This window comes from Dromaius novaehollandiae, chromosome 5 (assembly GCF_036370855.1).
Source record: "Dromaius novaehollandiae isolate bDroNov1 chromosome 5, bDroNov1.hap1, whole genome shotgun sequence".
NCBI lineage: Eukaryota > Metazoa > Chordata > Aves > Casuariiformes > Dromaiidae > Dromaius > Dromaius novaehollandiae.
Window position 1 is genome coordinate 3,439,458 of NC_088102.1, and position 19,919 is coordinate 3,459,376.

A 19,919-nucleotide genomic window follows, 5' to 3' on the forward strand; every position below is an offset into this window, starting at 1 on the left:
CCCGCAGCCGCTGGCCCGGGGGAGCCCACTGGGGCAAAAATCACAAGTACAAAAACTCCACGGTGCTGCCGGGCAGCCTCAGCGCCGCGGCGTGCTGGCAGCCACGGGGGGACGTGGCCGGGCGCGGCTGCCCGCGGGGCGGAGGGGAGGAAGCCGCGCGTGGGGCGGGCGACACGCGTGAGGCGGGCGGGCGGCGGGACCGCGCGGCGCCCAGGGCGGGCGGGCGCAGGGACCGCGCGGCGCCGCCCCGCCGCCGGGGGTGGGGGGGGCGTGGGGAGCGGGGGGAGGCGGCGCAGCTCATCACGCTGCGCCCGCCGAGCGGAAGCGGGGGGCGGGCGGCGCGCGCGAGTGGCGGGGCGGGCGGCCAATGGGGCGGCGCCGGCGGCGGGGCGGGCGGCCAATGGCGGGCGGGAACGTGTGCGCGGCGGGCGGGGCGGCGGCGGCGTCGCGCGCCGTGACAGCGGGAGCGCCTCGGCGGAGCCGCAGCCGGAGCCGCCGGCGTCGGGCCGGTGCCTCCGCGGCGCTCCGCGCGGCCGCCGCCGCCGCCATGAGCTAGGCGCGGCGGGGCGAGGGCAGCCCCCGGCGCCGCCGCCGGTGGCGGGGACCATGAGGCTCCGCATCTACAAGCGCAAAGTCTTCCTGCTGGCGCTGGCGCTGGCCGCCTGCGCCCTGGCGCTCTGGGGCACCAACGGCCGCGGGCGGCGGCGCGAGGCGGCGCGCGGCGGCACCGCCGAGCCGCCCGCGCCGCCGCGGCCCCGCGCCGCCAGCGAGGCGCCGCCGCCGCCGCCCGCCGCCAGCGCCCGCCGCCCCGCCGCCAACGCCTCGGCGCCGCCGGCCGCCAACGCCACGCTGGGCTACCGCTCGCTCGTCTACCGGCTCAACTTCGACCAGCCGCTGCGCAACGCGGGCCGCTTCCCGCCGCGCGCCGCCGCCGCCGCCGACGTGGTGCTGGTGGTGCAGGTGCACGACCGCGCCGAGCACCTGCGGCTGCTGCTGGCGTCGCTGCGGCGGGCGCCGGGCGTGGAGAACGTGCTGCTGGTGCTGAGCCACGACCTGTGGGCCGAGGAGCTGAACCGCCTGGCGGCCCAGGTGGACTTCTGCCCGGTGCTGCAGGTCTTCTTCCCCTTCAGCATCCAGCTGTACCCGCGCGAGTTCCCGGGGCACGACCCGCACGACTGCCCCCGCGACATCGGCAAGGCGGCGGCGCTGCGCCTCGGCTGCCTCAACGCCCAGTACCCCGACTCCTTCGGGCACTACCGCGAGGCCCGCTTCTCCCAGACCAAGCACCACTGGTGGTGGAAGCTGCACTTCGTCTGGGAGCGGGTGCGGGCGCTGCGGGAGCACGCCGGGCCCGTGCTCTTCCTGGAGGAGGACCACTACCTGGCCCCCGACTTCTACCACGTCCTCAAGAAGCTGTGGGCCCTGCGCGGGCGGGAGTGCCCCGAGTGCCAGATCGTGTCCCTGGGCGGCTACGGCCTCGTGCGCGGCGGCTTCGCCGGCCGGGCCGACAAGGTGGAGATGAAGACGTGGAAGTCCACCGAGCACAACATGGGCATGGCCTTCGGCAGAGACACCTACCAGCAGCTCATCGAGTGCACGGACGCCTTCTGCACGTACGATGACTATAACTGGGACTGGACCCTGCAGCACTTGACTGTCTCTTGTCTTCCAAAGTTCTGGAAAGTGCTGGTGCCCGAGATCCCCAGGATTTTTCACACCGGGGACTGCGGCATGCACCACAAGAAATCCTGCAGACCGTCCACCCAGAGTGCCAAAATCGACTCGCTCTTGAACAGCAACCAACAGTACCTGTTTCCTGAGACGATGAGTGTCAGTAAAAGGTACTCCATGGCGCCCCTTTCCCCTCATGTGAAAAACGGAGGGTGGGGAGACATTAGGGACCACGAACTCTGTAAAAGTTATCGCAGACTCCAGTGACGAGCGCTCTGGCAGCCTTTTTCTTTTTGAATTGTTCCATACTGTCTTTTACAGACACTCACATGTATAAAAGCATTTATGATTTGGTTTCTGCTTTAATATGAATAAACATTCTTGTAAAAGGTGTCCCAAAATAGTAATCCTTCATGTTCGGCAACTGAGTCTTTCAAACAGGCTAGTTTCTGCTGCTGGGTCACTCAAAGCGGTATTTAAACCTATATGCAAAAAGTGGCCATTGCTGTGTTTACTGGGAGGAGGAGAGAACGTTTATTTACGTGCATCTTTTTTGGTGCTTACAGCGTTTTTTTCCCCTTCCTCTCCAATGTTTCTCCAGCGCAGCGTGCGCCAGGCGAGGCGGTGATGCCTGGAGCCCTGCGCTGGGGACGGGAAGGAGGCAGGGGAAGGAGCTTTAGTCGACTCCGGCTGGCAGGCAGGTCCCGCTGCCGGACTAGCCGGGTTTCGTGGGAGCCCTCACTGTGCACGGCCTCTCCCGCCGGGCCTTGCTTCATACGTGGTACCTGCATTCTGGTTTATTTGCTATGTATTTGATGATTATATGAAGAAAAAACACCATTGTTTTTACTACAATGTAGATAAATAAACAATTTTTTTTAAGTTCTGCCAAAATAAAATTCAATTTTTTTGTAATACCACGGAAGTTCTTCATTCTCCCAAAAAGATAATTTAAGCTTTTATTGCTAGAATGAAAGTCATGAATGGTGTGTGGGGGGGTCTTTTTTAATTCTCTATATCCAGAGAGTTGAACAGATACCATCACTCACTCTAGTGGTGTACATTCAATTAAATTAAATGTATAATGCTATTTGCTAACTGGGTTAAGATAGAGAAACAAACGTGGGACACCACACTGACTTTGTTTGGAACAAAAAAAACTCAACAGTTGGCTTTCAAATTAGTCAGCTGTGTGAAGTGCACAATAAAAATACTGCTGTGCAATGGAAACACGCTGGAGTGGAGCTGAAAGCCGTGAACGAGGCGAAGCAATGCCAGTTGTTGACATGAGACGCATTAGCCTAAGTATAATGGTGCGTCTGTTTTAACAGCACTTTACTCCGAAGCAAAACTGGAGCAGTAGCATGTTAAAAAGAAGCTTTTTGTGGACCAGAAGTTAGAGCAAACACTAAACTACACTGAAGGGGCTAATAGATGTGAAGGTTTTAGGGGTAATGCTTATGTTCAGATTTGGATGGAAAAAAAGAAAGACTATCTTTTTGTTAGATAAAATGGGGAAGGGCACAGAGCAAATTGAAGGACAGAGCAAAGCTTTGCTTTTTTTGCCATGTGTCACCTATGTTACGGGTTGTAAATACACTGGTTAAATGTTCAAGAGAGGAGGGAGGGAGAGAGAGAGAGGGAGAGGTTTTGTAAAATACTCTAATATGCAGATGTTCATTTTGAATATGTCATGATAAAACGCTCTATTTCCTTGGGTAATTTAACTGCCAAGTTTTTGTATGGCCTTTGAGCAACCAGCTTTGTTACCTGCTACAGTTTTACAAAGTCAGTGCTGATGCTGGAAAAAAGCTGTGCCAGCCCCTTAATGCCTCCCACAGTGTTGCACAACTGGGAGATGGAACAGATCTGGGTTAAACTTAACCCCGCAGAGCACTTATCTTTCAGCTGGATCTGCGTTGCACTGGCACAAAGGGTAGGGGCAGGTGCTTTTGGCAGCCGTGGCTTCTCCTGAACGTACAAAACAAAGTTTGTGCTGCATACCCCCATTACAAGCGCTTGTACTTAGCAGGGCAGATTTGGAACAAGCCAAATTTAACTTTCCTGAGGTACATTTTTGTCCCGTACAACTCAAAAGAGACCAGAAGTTATTTCAGAAGCAGTAGGAAAGGGAACTGAAAGTTTATTATTATTAGAAACAGCCTTTTGGTTACTGCACTTCAGAGATACATGAAGTGGGAAACAGCATGCTGAAGTTCTTGAGCAACTGGCTTAGAAATGTAGGTCCAGGTTGGATAAATTGACTCTATTTTACAAACTGTAAATACTTAGTACCAGGCTTGCAAGAACAGATGAGGTTTTTACTGTGAACTGAATGTGTTCCTTTGACTGACAGACGACGGCGTGTTTGGATCCTGTGTATCTGAAGTGAGGTACTAGGATAGAATACGCGGTGTAAGTGTTGATCACTTCTAGCAGACTAATTAGAACTTCTCCATGTAATTAGAAATTTCATTTGATTGCTAAAAATCACTGGTACTCTAATCCTACGTTTATCACAAAATGAATGTTTTGAAAAACGATGAATACTGCTTATTTCTAGGTGGACTAAATACAACAATTCCTGAGAGCATCATTAGAAAAAAAAAAGTCTATATAAAAATAGCGTATGTAATTTACCGACAGATTAAGTTATATAAACAATGAAGATGCATTTTCTTCCAGGAGCTCAAATTCACCTCATATTAACTACTCAAATGCATCATTCTTTTCTTGTAAGTAAACATTTCAGGCCATAAATTTGATTAAAATTCAGACCTATTAACTTCAAAATTAGTAACAGAGTAAGTATTCTAAGTTGACATGTAAACAAGACGGTTTACATAGGAACCTGTTCTCTACTTTTAGCCCTGAAGTCCTAGACCAGTACCTGGAAGTCACAGTAAGCACTGAACAACAGAAGGAAATCCTAAAATACTGAAATTAGTCCAATTCATACAACAAAGAATTCTGAAAAGCAACCGCACAGTGAGTCGTGTGATCCCTAATGACCTGCACGCTTCCGTCCTGCGCGTTCACTTCTCGGAGAACCGGCGAAGCTGGCCTGCAGGCCGAACTGCGTTGCTTCGTGTGTGCGGGCTCCGCGCACGCGGCCACTTCACCCCCTTCCGTTTTCGCCGGCCCTTCCGAACGAAGGCCTGCTTGTTTTGCTGCCTCTGCGGATGTGGCCGTTTCGCCTGCTGTGAAAGCACCATCTAAATCTGGTTCACTGCCCTCAGATTTGCCAGGGACTGCTAAACTGGTGTCAGAAGGTTCAAACTGCAAACAATGGTGTGAACTACAACCTACTTTTCCTATTGTTTCAGCTGATACAAAAGACGTGGAAGTGGTGCTGGTTTCCGTAGCATGTTCTTCAACCGTGTCAGCTGCAGTGCAGTTAGTTTCTGTCTTTGTTTGGAGGTCGGCGCTGTTCCTCTTTTCAGCAAGCTCATCTCTTCCTGGGCCGTTAACCGTTCGTTCTTTTTCACCTTGTTCAGAATGAGCTGCCTCCCGTGGCTGTTGCAAAAACAAATTGGTTTGTATTTAAAACTGAGCATACGAAAACACTGTAAAGGCAGGCCAGGACACTTTCTCCTAGGACTTGTTTCTCAAACATCTACTTCCAAAAAGCCAGATCAGTAAGGCCCTGGGGTTTTCCTGATCTTGTAATGTCCATGGGAATGAGTGTTAGGGAGGTGATTTGCTTCCAAAGGGTTTCTTTCCTCTGCAATAGGAAATGCTGCTGGGCAGCTGCCAAGTAACCACAGCGCGTATCACAATTAACAGTGGAAAACCAGCAAGTCACCACACCCAGGCTCTTGTCTTCCACAACTCTGTGGCTGCAAAATCAGCCACAGGGTCTAAACTTACATTGCAAGCAGTGTGCTTTAACCTTACACTTAGGACAACTACCATCCTGTCATGCGGGAAAGGTTTAACCGGCAAGAGAGCTGTCTTTCTCAATCTGCCTAAGTGAGTAAATCCCTCAGGAGAGTATTAGCTCTGAAACCTGGTGCTGTCTAAATAGTAGTTATCCAATTTCACTGTTAGCTACTGACTGCTTCGCAAAAACCTGCAGGTAATTCGCATGTCCCTATCAGCGGACAGTCGGGAGCAAAAAGGGGTCAATCCAGAAGTGGCTCAATTCATGGATTCGGAGACCGCGTCGCTCTGTCACTTACCCAGCCGTCTCTGACCCCAAAGCCCCTCCAACACGTAAAAAATTAAACACTAAGTCCTTCTCAGCAGTCAGTGTGGCCTCCCATGTGGAAGCATGAACGATTTAAGATATTTTACCTTCCCTTTCTTAGGTACCAAAACATCCCAATGTGCTCTCCAACAATCTGAATTTTATTTTATTTTTTTTTATGTACAGTCAACACTAGTTATAAAAGTTAAGCCAAATAAGACTGGAACCACTACCCTTAGAGTAAGCTCCGCAGTCCTCCAGCTTAGCTCCAGAGGTCACATGCTGTATCTGAACTTGTTTTCCAAGAAGCCATGTGTGTGGTAACTATATCTACACCCTCTAGTTTATGACCACAGATACAAGCTGATGGCCCCTGCGTGTTATCTGTCCATTAAGAAAAGTTTTAAATAAATTTCTAATGCAGTGTCTACCAGTCAATTTGGGGGTTTTACCTCACGTTTTCCTATTTCCAAAACAAATGTTTTATTTTCTTCTGACAAACAAAAGGGAGTAAAGAAACTGTGGTGGCTGTGTCCCCGTGAACTTAAGCAATAAATAAATTTTAAAAAGGAGATATTCTTGCTTTTAAAACAGAAGATAAAGAGCCAAGAGAGCTAATTTCTGTTTCAACTACTAGTGCAAATTTCCCAAATGATTTTTGACAAGTTCTTTAACCTTTGTCTTTCAACTTCCTACATTGTAAAGGGAGGTAGTTTTAACCCTGTGACAGACTACGGAAACAGGCTACCTTATACGTTTACATCGACAGGATGACTGAGGAAGAAGGGTAGTCTGAATGATGCCTTAAACATTACCAGCAGTGATTTTGAGATCAAAGTTTAAGGTTAACAGTCCCACATTTAATTATCTACACAATAGGAAACCACCAAGTATTCAGAAAATTACACTGAATAAACATAAAGAGACCCGACTCTTCAAAAGTCCTCGAGGCTTCCTCTCTCTTTGTGGTAAGGCAGAGTAAAACAGCAGGATTAACTGAGCACCCTCTGTCCATCTTAACGAGCCCTTTCTATTTCATGCCCCCAGCAGTTTCTCGGCTCCACTTCCTTCCGGACCTCAGGGCCCTAAGGGTAAGTCTGGATACCCTGCACCTGCCACTGAAAGTGTGCATGCAACGGATGGCAGCCTTTAACCATGGGCTCCAGTACGCTAACCCAAGCATGGATATATGAAGGACGGGGATTATCCACTTATTTCCATTTCAAGAAAATTCGTGTCTTGTTCTGATGACAGCTGCCCTGATTTGTTTGCAGCATGGTGCCATCAGCTCTGCCCTGGCAGCACTTGTGGTCCCTCTAAATGATGAATACTACTTAGTTACTTAGTCATTGTTGTTCTAGTACCAACGAGGGATTTAGTGTGTGGATGCATTCTGTATTCTTGAAAGAAGAAAGCACTGTCTTTAACGACAGAATCACAGCTCTCCGTCTTTCCAATGATACACAGGTGGTTTCAACCCACTGGTCACATTAAATGGCACAAACGTGAGCCTATGTTTCTAAAACCTGACATACTCGCAAACATACCCTTCTCTACAGTGTTCCCTGCTGAATCAAGACAAAACAGGAACAAAGCTGTTTCAGTCACATTTGATGCTGCCTTGTTAAAGTACTACAAATCAGTCAGCAATATGTGCTACTGCCAAAGAGATCCTTACCTGTAACCTGATTTGACTTTTGTCCTCAGTGACATCAAGTACTTCAATTAACGGCTGACTTTCCAGTACTGACTGTTTGCAAAAGGAAGGACACAAAACAGTGTCTAGAAATCCATCGACATTTTCTTCACTGACAAACAATCTTTCCTAAAGAAAAGAAAAAACAGGTTACGTTTCATATTATGCTTCAGTGATTTTGGAGCAAGAAACCCACTGAAAGCAAAGACAGAGCACTGCTTCACAACACAGCTTTCACAGCACGCTCTCCTCAAGTCACAGATTTAGACATTTGGAAGTAATGAGGTAAAATTAAATTGAAAAATAGTGTTTAGTTCATTTTGATTAGAAGTACGGATCTGCATCATACACAGAGAACAGTTAAGAGGAGTGTACCTTTTGCTCTCTCAATACAGGATTATTGCACAGATTTAGAATCCCCTCTGAGAAGTGGTTTGCAACAACATTGTCCCACTGCCCTCACCTGTCTTAAAATCAGGGAGAAGTTTTACATTTATGGATTTGTTTCAATGTCTTACTTTAGGAAAATGCAAACATCACATTGGACTGTAATTCCAGTGTGTTTGAATCCTCAGGTTTCAAGATCAGGCTTTCTAAAGCAAAGACTATAAAATATACATGACGATATCTGTTTCACATCCGTCTACGGAGGCTTCTCACATCTTCGCTTAGGCAAGAGTAAATACCAGTTGAAAGAAATGGAGAGGTAATCCACAGTTAAACATGACAGTCCGGGACATGTTTTAAGGCTATTAATATGCAGTTCACAAACAGCCTGAAACACGTTGCTACAGGTTTTAAGATTTAAATCAGTTACAAGTGTTAAAGGTCCTAAAAATGTATCCTGGAGGAGATGTTTCATAAGAACGACAGTGCTTGCACTGTTCTTACGTTCTTCCTAAAACGTTGGTTATAGGCTGCAGTTAAGGACAGACTTCAACACAGCAAGACTGGATCTTTGCTCGAACCCAGGGGGCTCCACTTTCCCGTTCTGTGTATTACATCTCCTGTTTAACGATGAACCGTTTAATTAGCAACAGCAGAAAAACGTTGCAAACCTACTTTAAGTAATGCTATTACATCTCTCATTCAAGTTCTACTCTCTTGTCAACCCAATGAAAGTTAAATTCAATTATCTCTGACATCTTTTGGACGCAGAAGCACAAAGGCAAGTCTGAACATTTTGGGCCCCCTACAGGTGTAGCCTTATGCACATCCAGATGCCGCACGGTGTCTCGGATACAAAACTTAACTGCCATCTTAAAAAAAATCCTGCAAGGGAAGAATAAAATAGCTTCCTATTTTTGCAATATGTAAATTAGAAATCACAACATGGAAAGTCATAACATACTTCGTGCTGGTTTTCAAAGCCACGCGATTAGATTAATTTTCTAACCAGAAAATTACAATCCAGGCAAAGATCCAATGTAGGATGCAGAGACGGCTCGTGAAAAGACCAAGCTGCAGCATGGTTACCCTGACGAAAACTCTCTGGGAAGAGGGATGCCTGCATTTCTGTATGCAAAGCCCAAGGAATTTTTTCCCTCATGCTGCTTCCTTTCTTGTCTGCCAGAGAGGGAGCTTCCTGGCGCTTTAGGCTTACAGAAACACTCCCACGCGCCTTTTTTTCTTGCTTGCTTCTGCTTGAAAGACACCCAGAGTCACTCACCTACTGTTGGCAGCGCCTGCCAACGCCGCAGAGCTTGCGAGCAGGCGTCAGGGCGAAGAGCTAAGGCACAGAGCCCAGGCAGGAAGCCGCTGCGCTACTTCAGCTCCCACGAGCCGCATCTCGGTAAGGCCTGGGGCAGCGCAGGAGATGCGCTTCCACCTCCGCAAGTATCATTTTGCCCACGCGCATCACAGGCAGAGCAGCTCGGCTTCCCTCCTGCCGCGTTTTCAGCACACTGTGGAGCCAGGTCGAAACAGAGCCCGCCCTCAAAGCGCGGCAAAAAAAGACAAAAAGCTCCAAAAAGACGACTAAAAGCTCCAAAAAGACAACTGTCCTCGCTCAACTCGGAAATTTTAATCACATGCCAGTAATTCAGCTTCAGCTGACATGTTCATGCTCTTAAAGTGAAAACACGATGCTCAGGAGTGAACATTTCCCCAAAAGCTGGAGACTCGTACTCTGAGCGAGGACAAAGCAAGCCCAGTGCTTGTTACTGCTTTTTCCTTCAAAATAACTGTTACAAGATTTCCACATCTCACCACACAGCTTGGGAAAAGGAACAACTTTGTTTTTCAGGTCTCAGCAACTTTGCTTCCATTCTCTGCTTTCTCATCTACTGTCCTCACCATGAGCGAGTCTCTTTGCCTCCATTTTTCCTGCACGAAATGGGGATAATGATCTTTTTTTTTCCTCTGAACTTGTATTTGTTTTGTCTAGAGAGAGTGTAAGCCTTCTGTAAGAGGACTATCTTACTGTGCATCTGCGCTCTTAATAAAATTGGTACCTGATTGTTAATGTCTATATGCAGTGCTACAGCTAAAAACAAATCGCAGGTGCGGGACTCTGGAGAGGAGATGCTTTAGAAGACAACAGTTAATGAAGTGTTTTCTGTATGCCAAAATAGAGCAAATTTCTTTCTTCGATCACATTGTCTGAATGGATTTAACCACGTGATCACTTGCAGAAATCGCAAGGCTGCTGCTGCCTCAGAAGCTTGTGCCGTGACACAAGGGCTACTGAGCAGTAGCAAAGGCAACACACTGCACCGTGCTTTAGCGCACGGCTTCCCAAGAAATGGGGAAACAGTCTCACAGAAATGTTTCTGAAAGAGCAGGAGACAACTTACAGAGACGGAGGCAGAGAGATGCACCAAGCAGAAGGGAGAGGCCCTTCACGACCGAACGGGTGGTTCGAACTCGGCAGGGGCCGGCAGCAGGGAACAGCTGGAGCCACCGGCGCTTGGAGTGAACGACTGCCCAGCCAAAGGGAGCAACACCCGTTCGTCCCAAACACACATACGACTTTGCACTGTGGCAACAAACCCAATAAATCTTTCTGAAGGTTTTTTCTGATTAAAAGCAAAATAATTTATTTTGTTCACAGTGAACAAAATAAAATAAAGTGAAATGGAAAGGAAAGTCTATTTATCACTATTTTACACACGGGATAAAAAGCTCCAGTTTGTGATGATGTTCCTATCATTTTGTCCAATTACTATAAACCAATTTTACCAGGTTTAATAACAACCTGACACTGCATTCCCAAAGCACTAATTTACATTTTCAGTAATAACTATTTAAAATTTTATCACAGCAGTGCCTAGTGGCCTGCCATAAATCAAGGTAACCTGGGCTGCACGCACAAGCAGAGCTGTTTGTTATCAGTATAATGATCATCACTAGCGCGTTGAGACAGCCAGCAACTGTAATGCAGACTTTGCATTCACCGTGAGGACACGCTGGGGCACTTACATTACTGCAGATGTTATCGAAGCACAGACCTTGGCAAAAAATGATTCAGGAATATGCTTTAAAGCCTGTTTACTCCAGTTTGGAAGAGCAGCAGAGGGCAAGCGTCCACAGAATGATTTAAATGACCCTGTAAAATAATTCTTCGGTTTTAAACAGTTCATTTCCTGATACTTATGATACTCCCTTAGCAACTTGGAATTTAAATTTCTTTTTCCCCATGAATACTGTCTTCTCCTGTTTGGTACACACACATTTTGCCTTGTGACTAAACTGAGATCAAATTAACATAAACGTTAGCAAAAATGACTTCCGTTTCCAGAACACTTCATCATTTGAAAACGTCTTCATAGCGCACACGCTCGGCACCGCGCCGAGAGCCCGCAGCTGCAGCGAAAGGGGCAGACAGCCCACCGAGGGTCTCGCCCATGGCCGCCCTCCCCACGTGAATGGCTCGTTCTACATAATTTTATCCAAACTCTTTAGTTACAGTCCAGAGCAACCTCCCACACAGCCTGCAACAAGCCTAAAAGTAGGGCAGATTTCAGGCTTACGTTATTTGCATGTCTTTTATAGTGAAACGATGCCAACGTGAAAAGGGACATAGATCTACAGATCTCCTGGCCTCTTGGTTTGTGCAGTCCCGCTGCAAACCAGCTCAGCATGGGAGTTTGGAGCTCACAGTTTGGAAGAAAGAAAGTAACCATACTGGGGCAAAAACTTTTATGCACTATTCATGGCTGCAAAGATTAAACAGTTCAAAGGAGGATTTGACCAGCTTAATCAGTAGGTTAATAATGTTTCTTGACATAACTGTGCTCTGCATATGCACATAATTCCCATAATGTATCTACCAATTAAAGGCTATGCAGAAATTAGTTTGTTTTATAGCAGAAGCAAACTAATTATGATTTTTAATGTAGTTTGGAAAAGAGATTACTTCAAGGAAAAGAAAAACAATACATTTGTTCTGTTCTCCTTTTCTGTCCTTCTCTGACCTCCCAGCAAAACTTGCCAAGAGTCCTGAAACACTGAGCACAGTATTAATTGAACCAAAATAAACATTTGTAGGACTAAGCACAAAAGTCCTAGTCTCTAGCATCATCTTCCAAGAAGTGACCTTTAAGCAAAGTATATTAACTCTTTACGGTATTTCATAAGTTGAAAATTAAAACGTTGATTGAAACGTTCAAAGGCAGCTCCTAACACAACTCAGAACAGCTTGGAAATAATAGCAAAACCTACATGCAACAAGAAAGGCAGCCAGACTATATCCGATCTCACACTCAGGTGGGATCCAGCACTTCTATGCAGATTTGCAAGCAGGTGCGCTTTGTGGGCATACGGCAGCATCCATTCACTTCTCCTGTACGATTCTGCTCTGATAACATGGTGAGGGGCACTTGCACGCAGCTGTCCGCTTTGATGGACACAGTTTGAGTGACAAGTCCCTTTTATACAAGACAAATGCTACATTTAATGAGCTAACAAGGGGGATTACCTAAGAAGAGGTTAGCAAACAAAACAAGTGACCACAGATGTACACGCTGAACAGAGGTTACAGTGCGACCGTATTATTTACTGGGTCCTTTCTGAAGGAAAAAAGGAATAAGAGAGTGAAAAGGATCTCCTTCACAAGGCTCTTGTGGCCACGCCAAGCAAAAAAATCACAGTTCTTCTGTACGCTCTGTAACATATCCTTCTAAAAACGTTCTCCATAAAGACATCAGCATTCATACAAAAGTTAAACAAAGCTTTCATATTGCTAAGCAGCTCCCCTTTAGATATCTGTTTTAAGCAATTCCCATAAACAATATAACATATGCTTAGTCTAAACCATAAACAACCACAAATTTTTAGTATGATACTTTTCATATTGTTAAAAATAAATAAATCCCAATCCGCAGTAAAGCAGAGGAAACATTTCTCCTGCTGTTCTCTGGAACCCCACAGAGGGTTGTTTGCTTCCTCAAAGTCACCTCGACATGAAATAAATCCTGATATTCTCCATAACATAACATGGGCTTTCGTTACAAGAGCATTTACTTTTTCCTTCTTGAGCAAAGAAGAGGTTCTACGTTGTATAGGAATTAAAACAAAACCAAGAAGTTTCTCTGTGCCACTGTATCCAAGGATGTTAAACCTTATGATTGGCCTCACGAGAAATAAATTACACATGAGACTGTATATGGACTACGACAGAAGGTGGGAGCACAGGTCCCTGCATAATCACGTTGGTCTTGCTTCAAACATATCAGGGATCAGTTGATGTCAGTGATTCCCTCCCTAAAAGAGGAGAACTCTAGGACACAATCGCTAAACGGAAAAGCGTACATCCTTGGAATAAAATCATTTCAGTCCACCGAGAAGTAAGGGCAGGCAGGCACATGGATTGACAGGAGCGGAAAGGGACTGCTGAATATACTGCAGTTATTACTTTAACCAATCTTTTTCTAATCAAATGAAAATGAGCATACATGACCTAAAAATTGCAGGCAGAATTATCTACCAAATGTGTTTCACATGCTGAGCCTGTAAGTCTGAAGAATGCAGTGTACAGTCCTGATACACCCAGCAGAAGACTGTTTTTTACTTCTATTAAGAGTCAGGCATTTAATCCCAAGAGACCAAACATCAGAAGACAGTGCTTTAAGAAGACATGATTTAAGTCTTTCTCAGCTCCAGCTCTGCCTTAAACCAGGACATTCTGGGACATACTGTTCTCGAAAAACTTGTCTGGCATGCTTACAAATTTTACTAATGGTTGTTCAGCTCTCAACCATTCTTTTTCACCATTTACTCCCCAGACTCTTTTATCTTAAAATGATGCCTCTCTAATGCTGGAGCTTCCTAGGCCTGAGCTCTCAGGATTTAAATGACTGGAAGTGGGAAAGGTGTTACTGGATAAACTACCATAACAGAGCAACACCTACCGCTGTCAAGGCAAAGAGCAGAAGGTGATTCTGGCAGCAAAGCTGGGCAGCGTTCTCAGGTCCTGGGCCTCTCTTCACCCAGAAAGCCCAGAGCCATGAGGCTTGGGGTCTCTGGTATAGTGATCAAGGAGAAAGGCCAGCGATGAAGGATAAATTTTAAGCCCCTGAAAGATAGGTGACCCTGGCCTAAGAAGTCCAAGTTATGGAAATCTTAGTTTTATGGGATTTCTGCTCACGATAACAAATGGGTAGATCTTATGGTTTGCCCAAGGAGCAAAACTACTCAAACAGAAACAGAAGCAGGGGCTGCAGAGGCTGATGAAAGTTACGTCTCAGAGTCAGCAGAGAGCTATCGCATGGGAGAGTGGGAAAATCAAAATGAAATCAAGAGCAATAAAATGAAGGAATACCTGCAATGACACGTTAAAGGTCTGGGGATGGAGGGACGACTGTTGTACTGTAAAGACCTGCTGGATGTGAGCACTCGCTTTCGTGGGACTTCAGACTGTTCAGCACCTGTGGAAACTGAGTTCTAAATATATCAGCTTTCAGCACAGGGATTTCAACATATCTAACTTTACAAAAAGAAAACCAGTCCTTGATAGGATATCCTTAGAATATTGATAGGATATTCCTTAGAATATTGTTCTAAGCACAATCTAAATTCATCCTTCTGCCAATATCTGTATCAGACCAATTTCTAACAAGAAAAGAGGCTGGTGCAATAAGAGGAACATCACCAGCATGCAAGGCAGGACTGGGCAATTACTGGCACTGTGATTGCACATGCTCATCTAGGCACAGGCACGGAGGTAATAAAAAAATCAGGCGATGCATGCTGCACTACATCATGGTCTGGGGACAAGGCTGCTGAAGACATGCATTCTGCTCATGCAGTGCACAATTATCATAACACATTTTCCTGGCTGTTTGGCAATTTAATGGGAGACAATTACACAGGCAGTATAACAAAGTATTATAACAACCACTGCGGTGAGAGCTATCACGGCGTCGGGCAGATTTCTGAAGTAACTAACCCAGCAAGGAATCTGCTCCCAGCAGTCTGAAAATGGTCGAATCCTCTTGGTCTCCAGTAAGAAGCAACTTCCCAGAAGTTACCAGAATAGGAATTTTGTATCCATAAAAAAAACACTTGCATCTTCTTCAGACATTGTCCACTATCCTCTACCGATGGTACTGGGGGAAAAGAGTACAAACAAGGGAACAGAGCAACTGGGAGGTGGAAGTTAAAATTTCTGCTCACCGAGGACACTGGTGACTGATGCAACTCCTTGTAGATCTGGATGCAGGAAATATACCTCAGATCAACAGAAATAGATTCAGAACAGAAAAATACCAGAAATTAGAGCAGAGAAATAGAGGAAATCAATAAAAGTGGAAGAGAAGCTGTCAAGAGCAAATAGTTAATAGACAGAAGACAGCATATAATAGTAGCTCTAATTAAATATTAATTTTTCTCACTCCACTCTGAGTGAATGCAGCTATCAGTGCTGGCGCAGACACTTTGGGGAAATAGCACAGTTAAAAAAAAGCAAACAGAACGAATGACTTCAGATTATCTTAACTGCTTCAATTTGCAGGCCTGCTATCCAAAAGGACTGCACCTCAGAAGAATCAGTCTTTTTAGTCTGCTATATAAATGAATAGCCTGTTACTACTTCCCAGTCTCCTTTTCCTCTTACTCCACCCAAAACATTTTGTAATATGAGTTCAGCATATTTAAAAATTTTTAACTCACAAAAAAGTGATGGATGGCCTTTTAACAGCTTTCAATCAAAAGACATTCCCCCAGTCATATTAATGAATGCACACAACAAACATCTTAATCGTTAGATTGAGATCAAAAGATGCAAAAGTAGTAATCAGTCACAATCACACTATTGAAGGCGTATTGCAGCAGACTTGCCTCTTCCCAAACTGAATTCACTGCTCTCAGCAGTATTTCCATGTAGTCACAGAAAGCTGCTTTTTTTTCCCCTCAAAAGATGTAGAACTTTGCTACAACAATTTAAAACGATCAACACTAACAAAACGGAGTATCACAATGTCACCTCAAAACCACTGTATTGTCACTACATTACTGTTTCTGCCAAACTGAGGAACTGCAGCAAGTCATTAGACCCTCTGGTAGCGAGACTGTTAAACCTATATATATGTAGGCCTGTATGCCATAAAACAATGAGAAAGCATGCTGATGTGCACCATGATGCATGGCAAGAGATGGAAAAAGCAATTAAAATGCCTTTGCTTCCTATAAATACATGCCTGCTGTACCTCTACAGAGAATAGGCAGCAGGTTGGCACAGTGGCTGGTTTGACACTGTAGCAGCACCCAGTATTGGTCATACGGATTACCAACAACGCCGCATGCTCCATGGTCCTGCTTACACACACCTGCAAGCTCCTGTTTCAGTAAAAGTGAAGGAAAACGCTTCCCAACAGGTCAGTGTAGGTGGCTGTTAACATTCTCTCTTCATTTGTGGTACTTACCTGAAACGATCACCTCCTCCTTCAGAGGAGCTGCTGTCACAGAAAAGGTAGGTAGCCTTTATTTAGGCCTGCTAAATGAGAAGTAAAATGTGAAGATTCAGCTGCACATATATTAATTAACTGGATACAAACATCTCCTTCAGGATTATACAGTGTTTCCTAGCTCTAGGGTTGGAGCAACTGCTGTATGGCAAGACACCATCCCAGTACACATACTTTAAGTCAGCCAGTTTACTGGACTTGCACTGTCCTGATATGTGATCCAAACTGTGATCCAAACTGTAAAGGATTTTATTGCTCTCAGGGCTGAAAAGTTACACAAGAATTATGCTGTCTTAATCACTGTTTGTGATAAGTTTTCTGAAGCACTGAGCTTACACAGTTATGTAGTTCTGCACAAAACCTCTGTGGATGCTTCTTCATCGGAAGAGTGCCTCAACACGAGCATCTCTTTGTGGGGGAAACTGCCAACTCTCCCTAAGCGTTGTTAGCCAGATGTGGTATGTGTGCCAAGCTCCTTACGTCACGGGGCCTAATGACCCATAAAATAATAAAACACATAAACCAGAATCATATTCAGACTAGTAAGAAGAGAGAATAGAGAACTAGTCCTACAAAATGGCAATCAACAGCTGTTTGCAGCCGCTCTTTTCTGTATTACTCTGGTTGAGCTAACAGGCGTTTCTCCAGCTGTAAAATGGGAATTCTGTCCTGAAATACAGGGTATATATGGGTATATTCCACTCATGCCTGCATTTCAAGAAGCTGTATGTTTGTACATATGCTTGTACAATAAACATCTGTTTTCACGTGAATACACTGCATGTGCAAGACAGTCATTCACATGGCCTACAAGATTGAAGCTAAGTACGTAGGACAGGCCCGTTATTCCCTCATCATCAAATTTTTCCTAGAAGAGCCCGCTCGGGAAGCAGAAGCCTTTTCAACCCCAACTCTACGACAGGACCTTTGTGCTGCTGGGAAGAGGCCAGCACTAACGAGATCGTTGCACTTTGTCCAGTAAGGACCCGTTTCCGCCACTACCAACTTATTCTGACCTTGTGCTGATAACCTAACAACTCCCTGCAATGGTTGTTTACGCGCAAACCCAACCAGCAGAAATCATGTGGTTTCACGTGAAGGCACGACGCTCCTGGGAGCGTGCCACCCGCGCCCGGCCGCTCCGAGGCCGTTACCTGCAGCGCGGAGGTGTCAGGGCCAAAGCAGAGCTTCTTCCAGGGCCCTGTGCTGCCGGGGGCTTTGGCGAGCGTGATGGCGGCGTTGTGGGCAGACACGTCGATGCTGCTCTCCGGCGAAGCCAAGCTGTTCTCCGGAGGGAACTGGAGGCAGAGGGCGTAGGAGCCGGCGGGGCTGGAGAAGTGGAGGTGGTAGTGGTGGGCACCCAGGTCACCGCGGAGGCTCTGGGGCAGGATGCCAGGCACCTGCAGCAGCAGGGTGAGCGAGGCCTCATCCTGGCGACACTGGAAGGGAGGGCACAGGGCGGCGCAGCCCGGGGCAAGAGCCATGTCGCCGGTGGCCGCCGGCGGGGCCTGGCCCCCGGGGGGGCCCGCAGCGGTGTCCCGGCCGGGGCCCGGCTCCTCAGCCGCGGGGGGAGGAGACTCCGCGCCGCCGCCGCCCGCCTCAGCCGCCTGCTCCGCGGGCTCGTCCGGCCCCTGCGGCCCGGCGGCGGCGGGCTCGGCCCCCCCGCGCCGTTGCTGCGCGGCGGGCGGCGGCAGCACGGGCAGCGTGACCACGAGCTGCCGCTTGGCCTTGTCGAAAGCGGCGCGGCCGCGGCCCTCGTCCACGGCGTAGGGCAGGCGCAGGCGCAGGCGGTAGGCGGGCCGCTCCGAGTCGAGGCGCAGCTGGCGGCCGCGCACCTCCAGCGCGGCCTGCGCGGCGCAGCGCAGCAGCGGCAGCTCCACGGTGAGCACCAGCTCGCGCGGCACGGGGCTGGGCGCCGCGTCGCGGCAGCACCGGTAGTCCTGCAGGTCCACGTAGGAGCGGTGCCGCAGGCTCCAGCGCGGCACGGTGGGGCCGGCGGGCCGGGAGGCGGCGGGGCCGGCCGGGGGCGGCGGCGGCGGGGGGGTGGCGGGGCAGGGGTAGGGGAAGGGCGGCAACGGGGAGCCGCCGCCGTCGTCGCCGGGCGGCGGCGGCGGGGGGCCGCCGGGCAGCGGGCTGCGGATGACGGGCGCCTGCGGGACGCCCTTGTACTTGGCGCCGCGGAGGACGGTGGCGTTGGCGCGGTCGAGCTGCACGGCGAAGCGGCGCTCCACCGCCTCCAGCGCCGTGTCGCTGAGCAGGCGGCGGAAGCGGGCGCTGCGGGCGGCCAGGCGCAGCGCCTCCGGGTGGAAAACCACGTCGTAGACGAGGCGGCGGCGGCCGCCGCGGCCCAGCTCCTCGCGGCCCGGCGCCAGGCTGTAGGGCAGGGCCCAGCGGAGGCCGCCGGGCTCGGCGCGGGGCTGCGGCCGGCCCAGGTGCGGGTTGCTGCAGACGTTGAGGTAGCAGCGGCGGGTGCCGGCCTGGCTGGTGCGCAGCACGTAGCCCGCCGTGGGGTGGATGAAGCGCACCTCCACGCCGCGCTCCCGCTCCAGGGCCGTCACCTCCTCCTCGTACAGCCGCCGCTGCTCCGGGTCGGCCAGCTCCGCCGCGTAGTCGGCGAGCAGCGCCCGGAACTGCTCGTCGCGGAAGGCCCCTCGGAGCCGCTCCACCTCCTCGGCGCTGAGATCCAGGTCCTCCAGCCGCTCCGCGCCCGCCATGGCCGCGCTCCGGCCCGGCCGTGCGTTGCCGTGGAGACGCTAAACAAGATGGCGCCTCCTCCGCGGAGCCGCGCGCGTTGCTGTGGAGACGCCAAACAAGATGGCGCCTCACCACCGGCCGCGCGCGTTGCCGTGGAGACGCCAAACAAGATGGCGCCCCCTCCCCGCCGGCCTTCGCTGTGCGAGGCCTCCCTGTGCCTCCCTCCCCGCTCCTTTGGCCTTAACGGCTCCTTGCTTCCTCCTCGCCCGCTCTCATCTTCCCCAGGGGCGGCTCTAGGCCTCCCTCATCTTCTTCTCTTTCCCCAGCGGGGTTGGTGCTCTCCACTGCACCGCTGGGCCCCACGTGATCTGGAGTATATCCGGAGGTGTCGGCACAGGCCTTTTGCAGGAGTTTCAAAGCACACGGTCCTTTTTCCTCTTAGTTTTACTTCTCCTCACCTTCTCCGTGCGGTGTGATGCACGGGCTGAACTGCCATCAGTAATCCACACCTTCATCACACTTCACGAATCTTCTCCAAACCTTTCCAAAGGAAAATCTTAGCCCACCTTTCCAGATCTCCTGTGGACAGCTAGCTATCAGCTTGACTCAGCATGGTGAAAAGTCCTATCTATTCTAACTTCTTTAAAAAAATTAAATAAAAATAAATAAATACTTCCTATTTGATATATATGCATTTGGTTCTCAGTTGCCATCTTTCTATTATGCTGTTCAAATCAATCTTCGCTGCCGCTCCACGTTTTGTCAA

At 48.7% G+C, this 19,919-nt stretch overlaps 2 protein-coding genes and 1 long non-coding RNA gene across 4 annotated transcripts; 2 read left to right on the top strand and 1 right to left on the bottom strand.

Moving 5' to 3' along the window:
* The first annotated feature begins 436 nt into the window (after nt 1-436).
* MGAT2 (alpha-1,6-mannosyl-glycoprotein 2-beta-N-acetylglucosaminyltransferase) lies at nt 437-2,064 on the top strand. Its single transcript, XM_026118284.2, has one exon. It carries the CDS (start codon nt 607-609, stop codon nt 1,936-1,938), a length of 1,332 nt encoding a protein of 443 aa, XP_025974069.2. The 5' UTR covers nt 437-606; the 3' UTR covers nt 1,939-2,064.
* A 1,733-nt stretch (nt 2,065-3,797) lies between these two features.
* Nucleotides 3,798-19,173, bottom strand: DNAAF2 (dynein axonemal assembly factor 2). The gene is made up of 3 exons (XM_026117803.2): nt 17,614-19,173; nt 7,539-7,685; nt 3,798-5,187 (listed from the first exon to the last, which is right to left on the bottom strand). The coding sequence occupies exons 1-3, from the start codon at nt 19,171-19,173 to the stop codon at nt 4,615-4,617; spliced, it is 2,280 nt and encodes a 759-aa protein (XP_025973588.2). The 3' UTR covers nt 3,798-4,614.
* On the top strand, nt 18,039-19,843 carry LOC135328425 (uncharacterized). 2 transcript variants are annotated; one of them, XR_010389254.1, is made up of 2 exons: nt 18,039-18,340; nt 19,009-19,843. It is a non-coding gene; the product is annotated as an uncharacterized LOC135328425 (long non-coding RNA). The 2 variants fall into 2 exon arrangements; XR_010389255.1 differs by having other exon boundaries at nt 19,033-19,843.
* Nucleotides 19,844-19,919: the final 76 nt, after the last annotated feature.

Excerpts from the sequence above, each read along its gene's own strand:
- DNAAF2 (XM_026117803.2), bottom strand. The coding sequence starts at position 19,173 with ATGGCGGGCGCGGAGCGGCTGGAGGACCTGGATCTCAGCGCCGAGGAG. Across the intron at positions 7,686-17,613 it reads CTGACACCTCCGCGCTGCAG|GAAAGATTGTTTGTCAGTGA; the intron begins GTAACGGCCTCG and ends TCTTTTCTTTAG. Across the intron at positions 5,188-7,538 it reads AAAGTCAAATCAGGTTACAG|CCACGGGAGGCAGCTCATTC; the intron begins GTAAGGATCTCT and ends TTTTTGCAACAG.
- MGAT2 (XM_026118284.2), top strand. The coding sequence starts at position 607 with ATGAGGCTCCGCATCTACAAGCGCAAAGTCTTCCTGCTGGCGCTGGCG.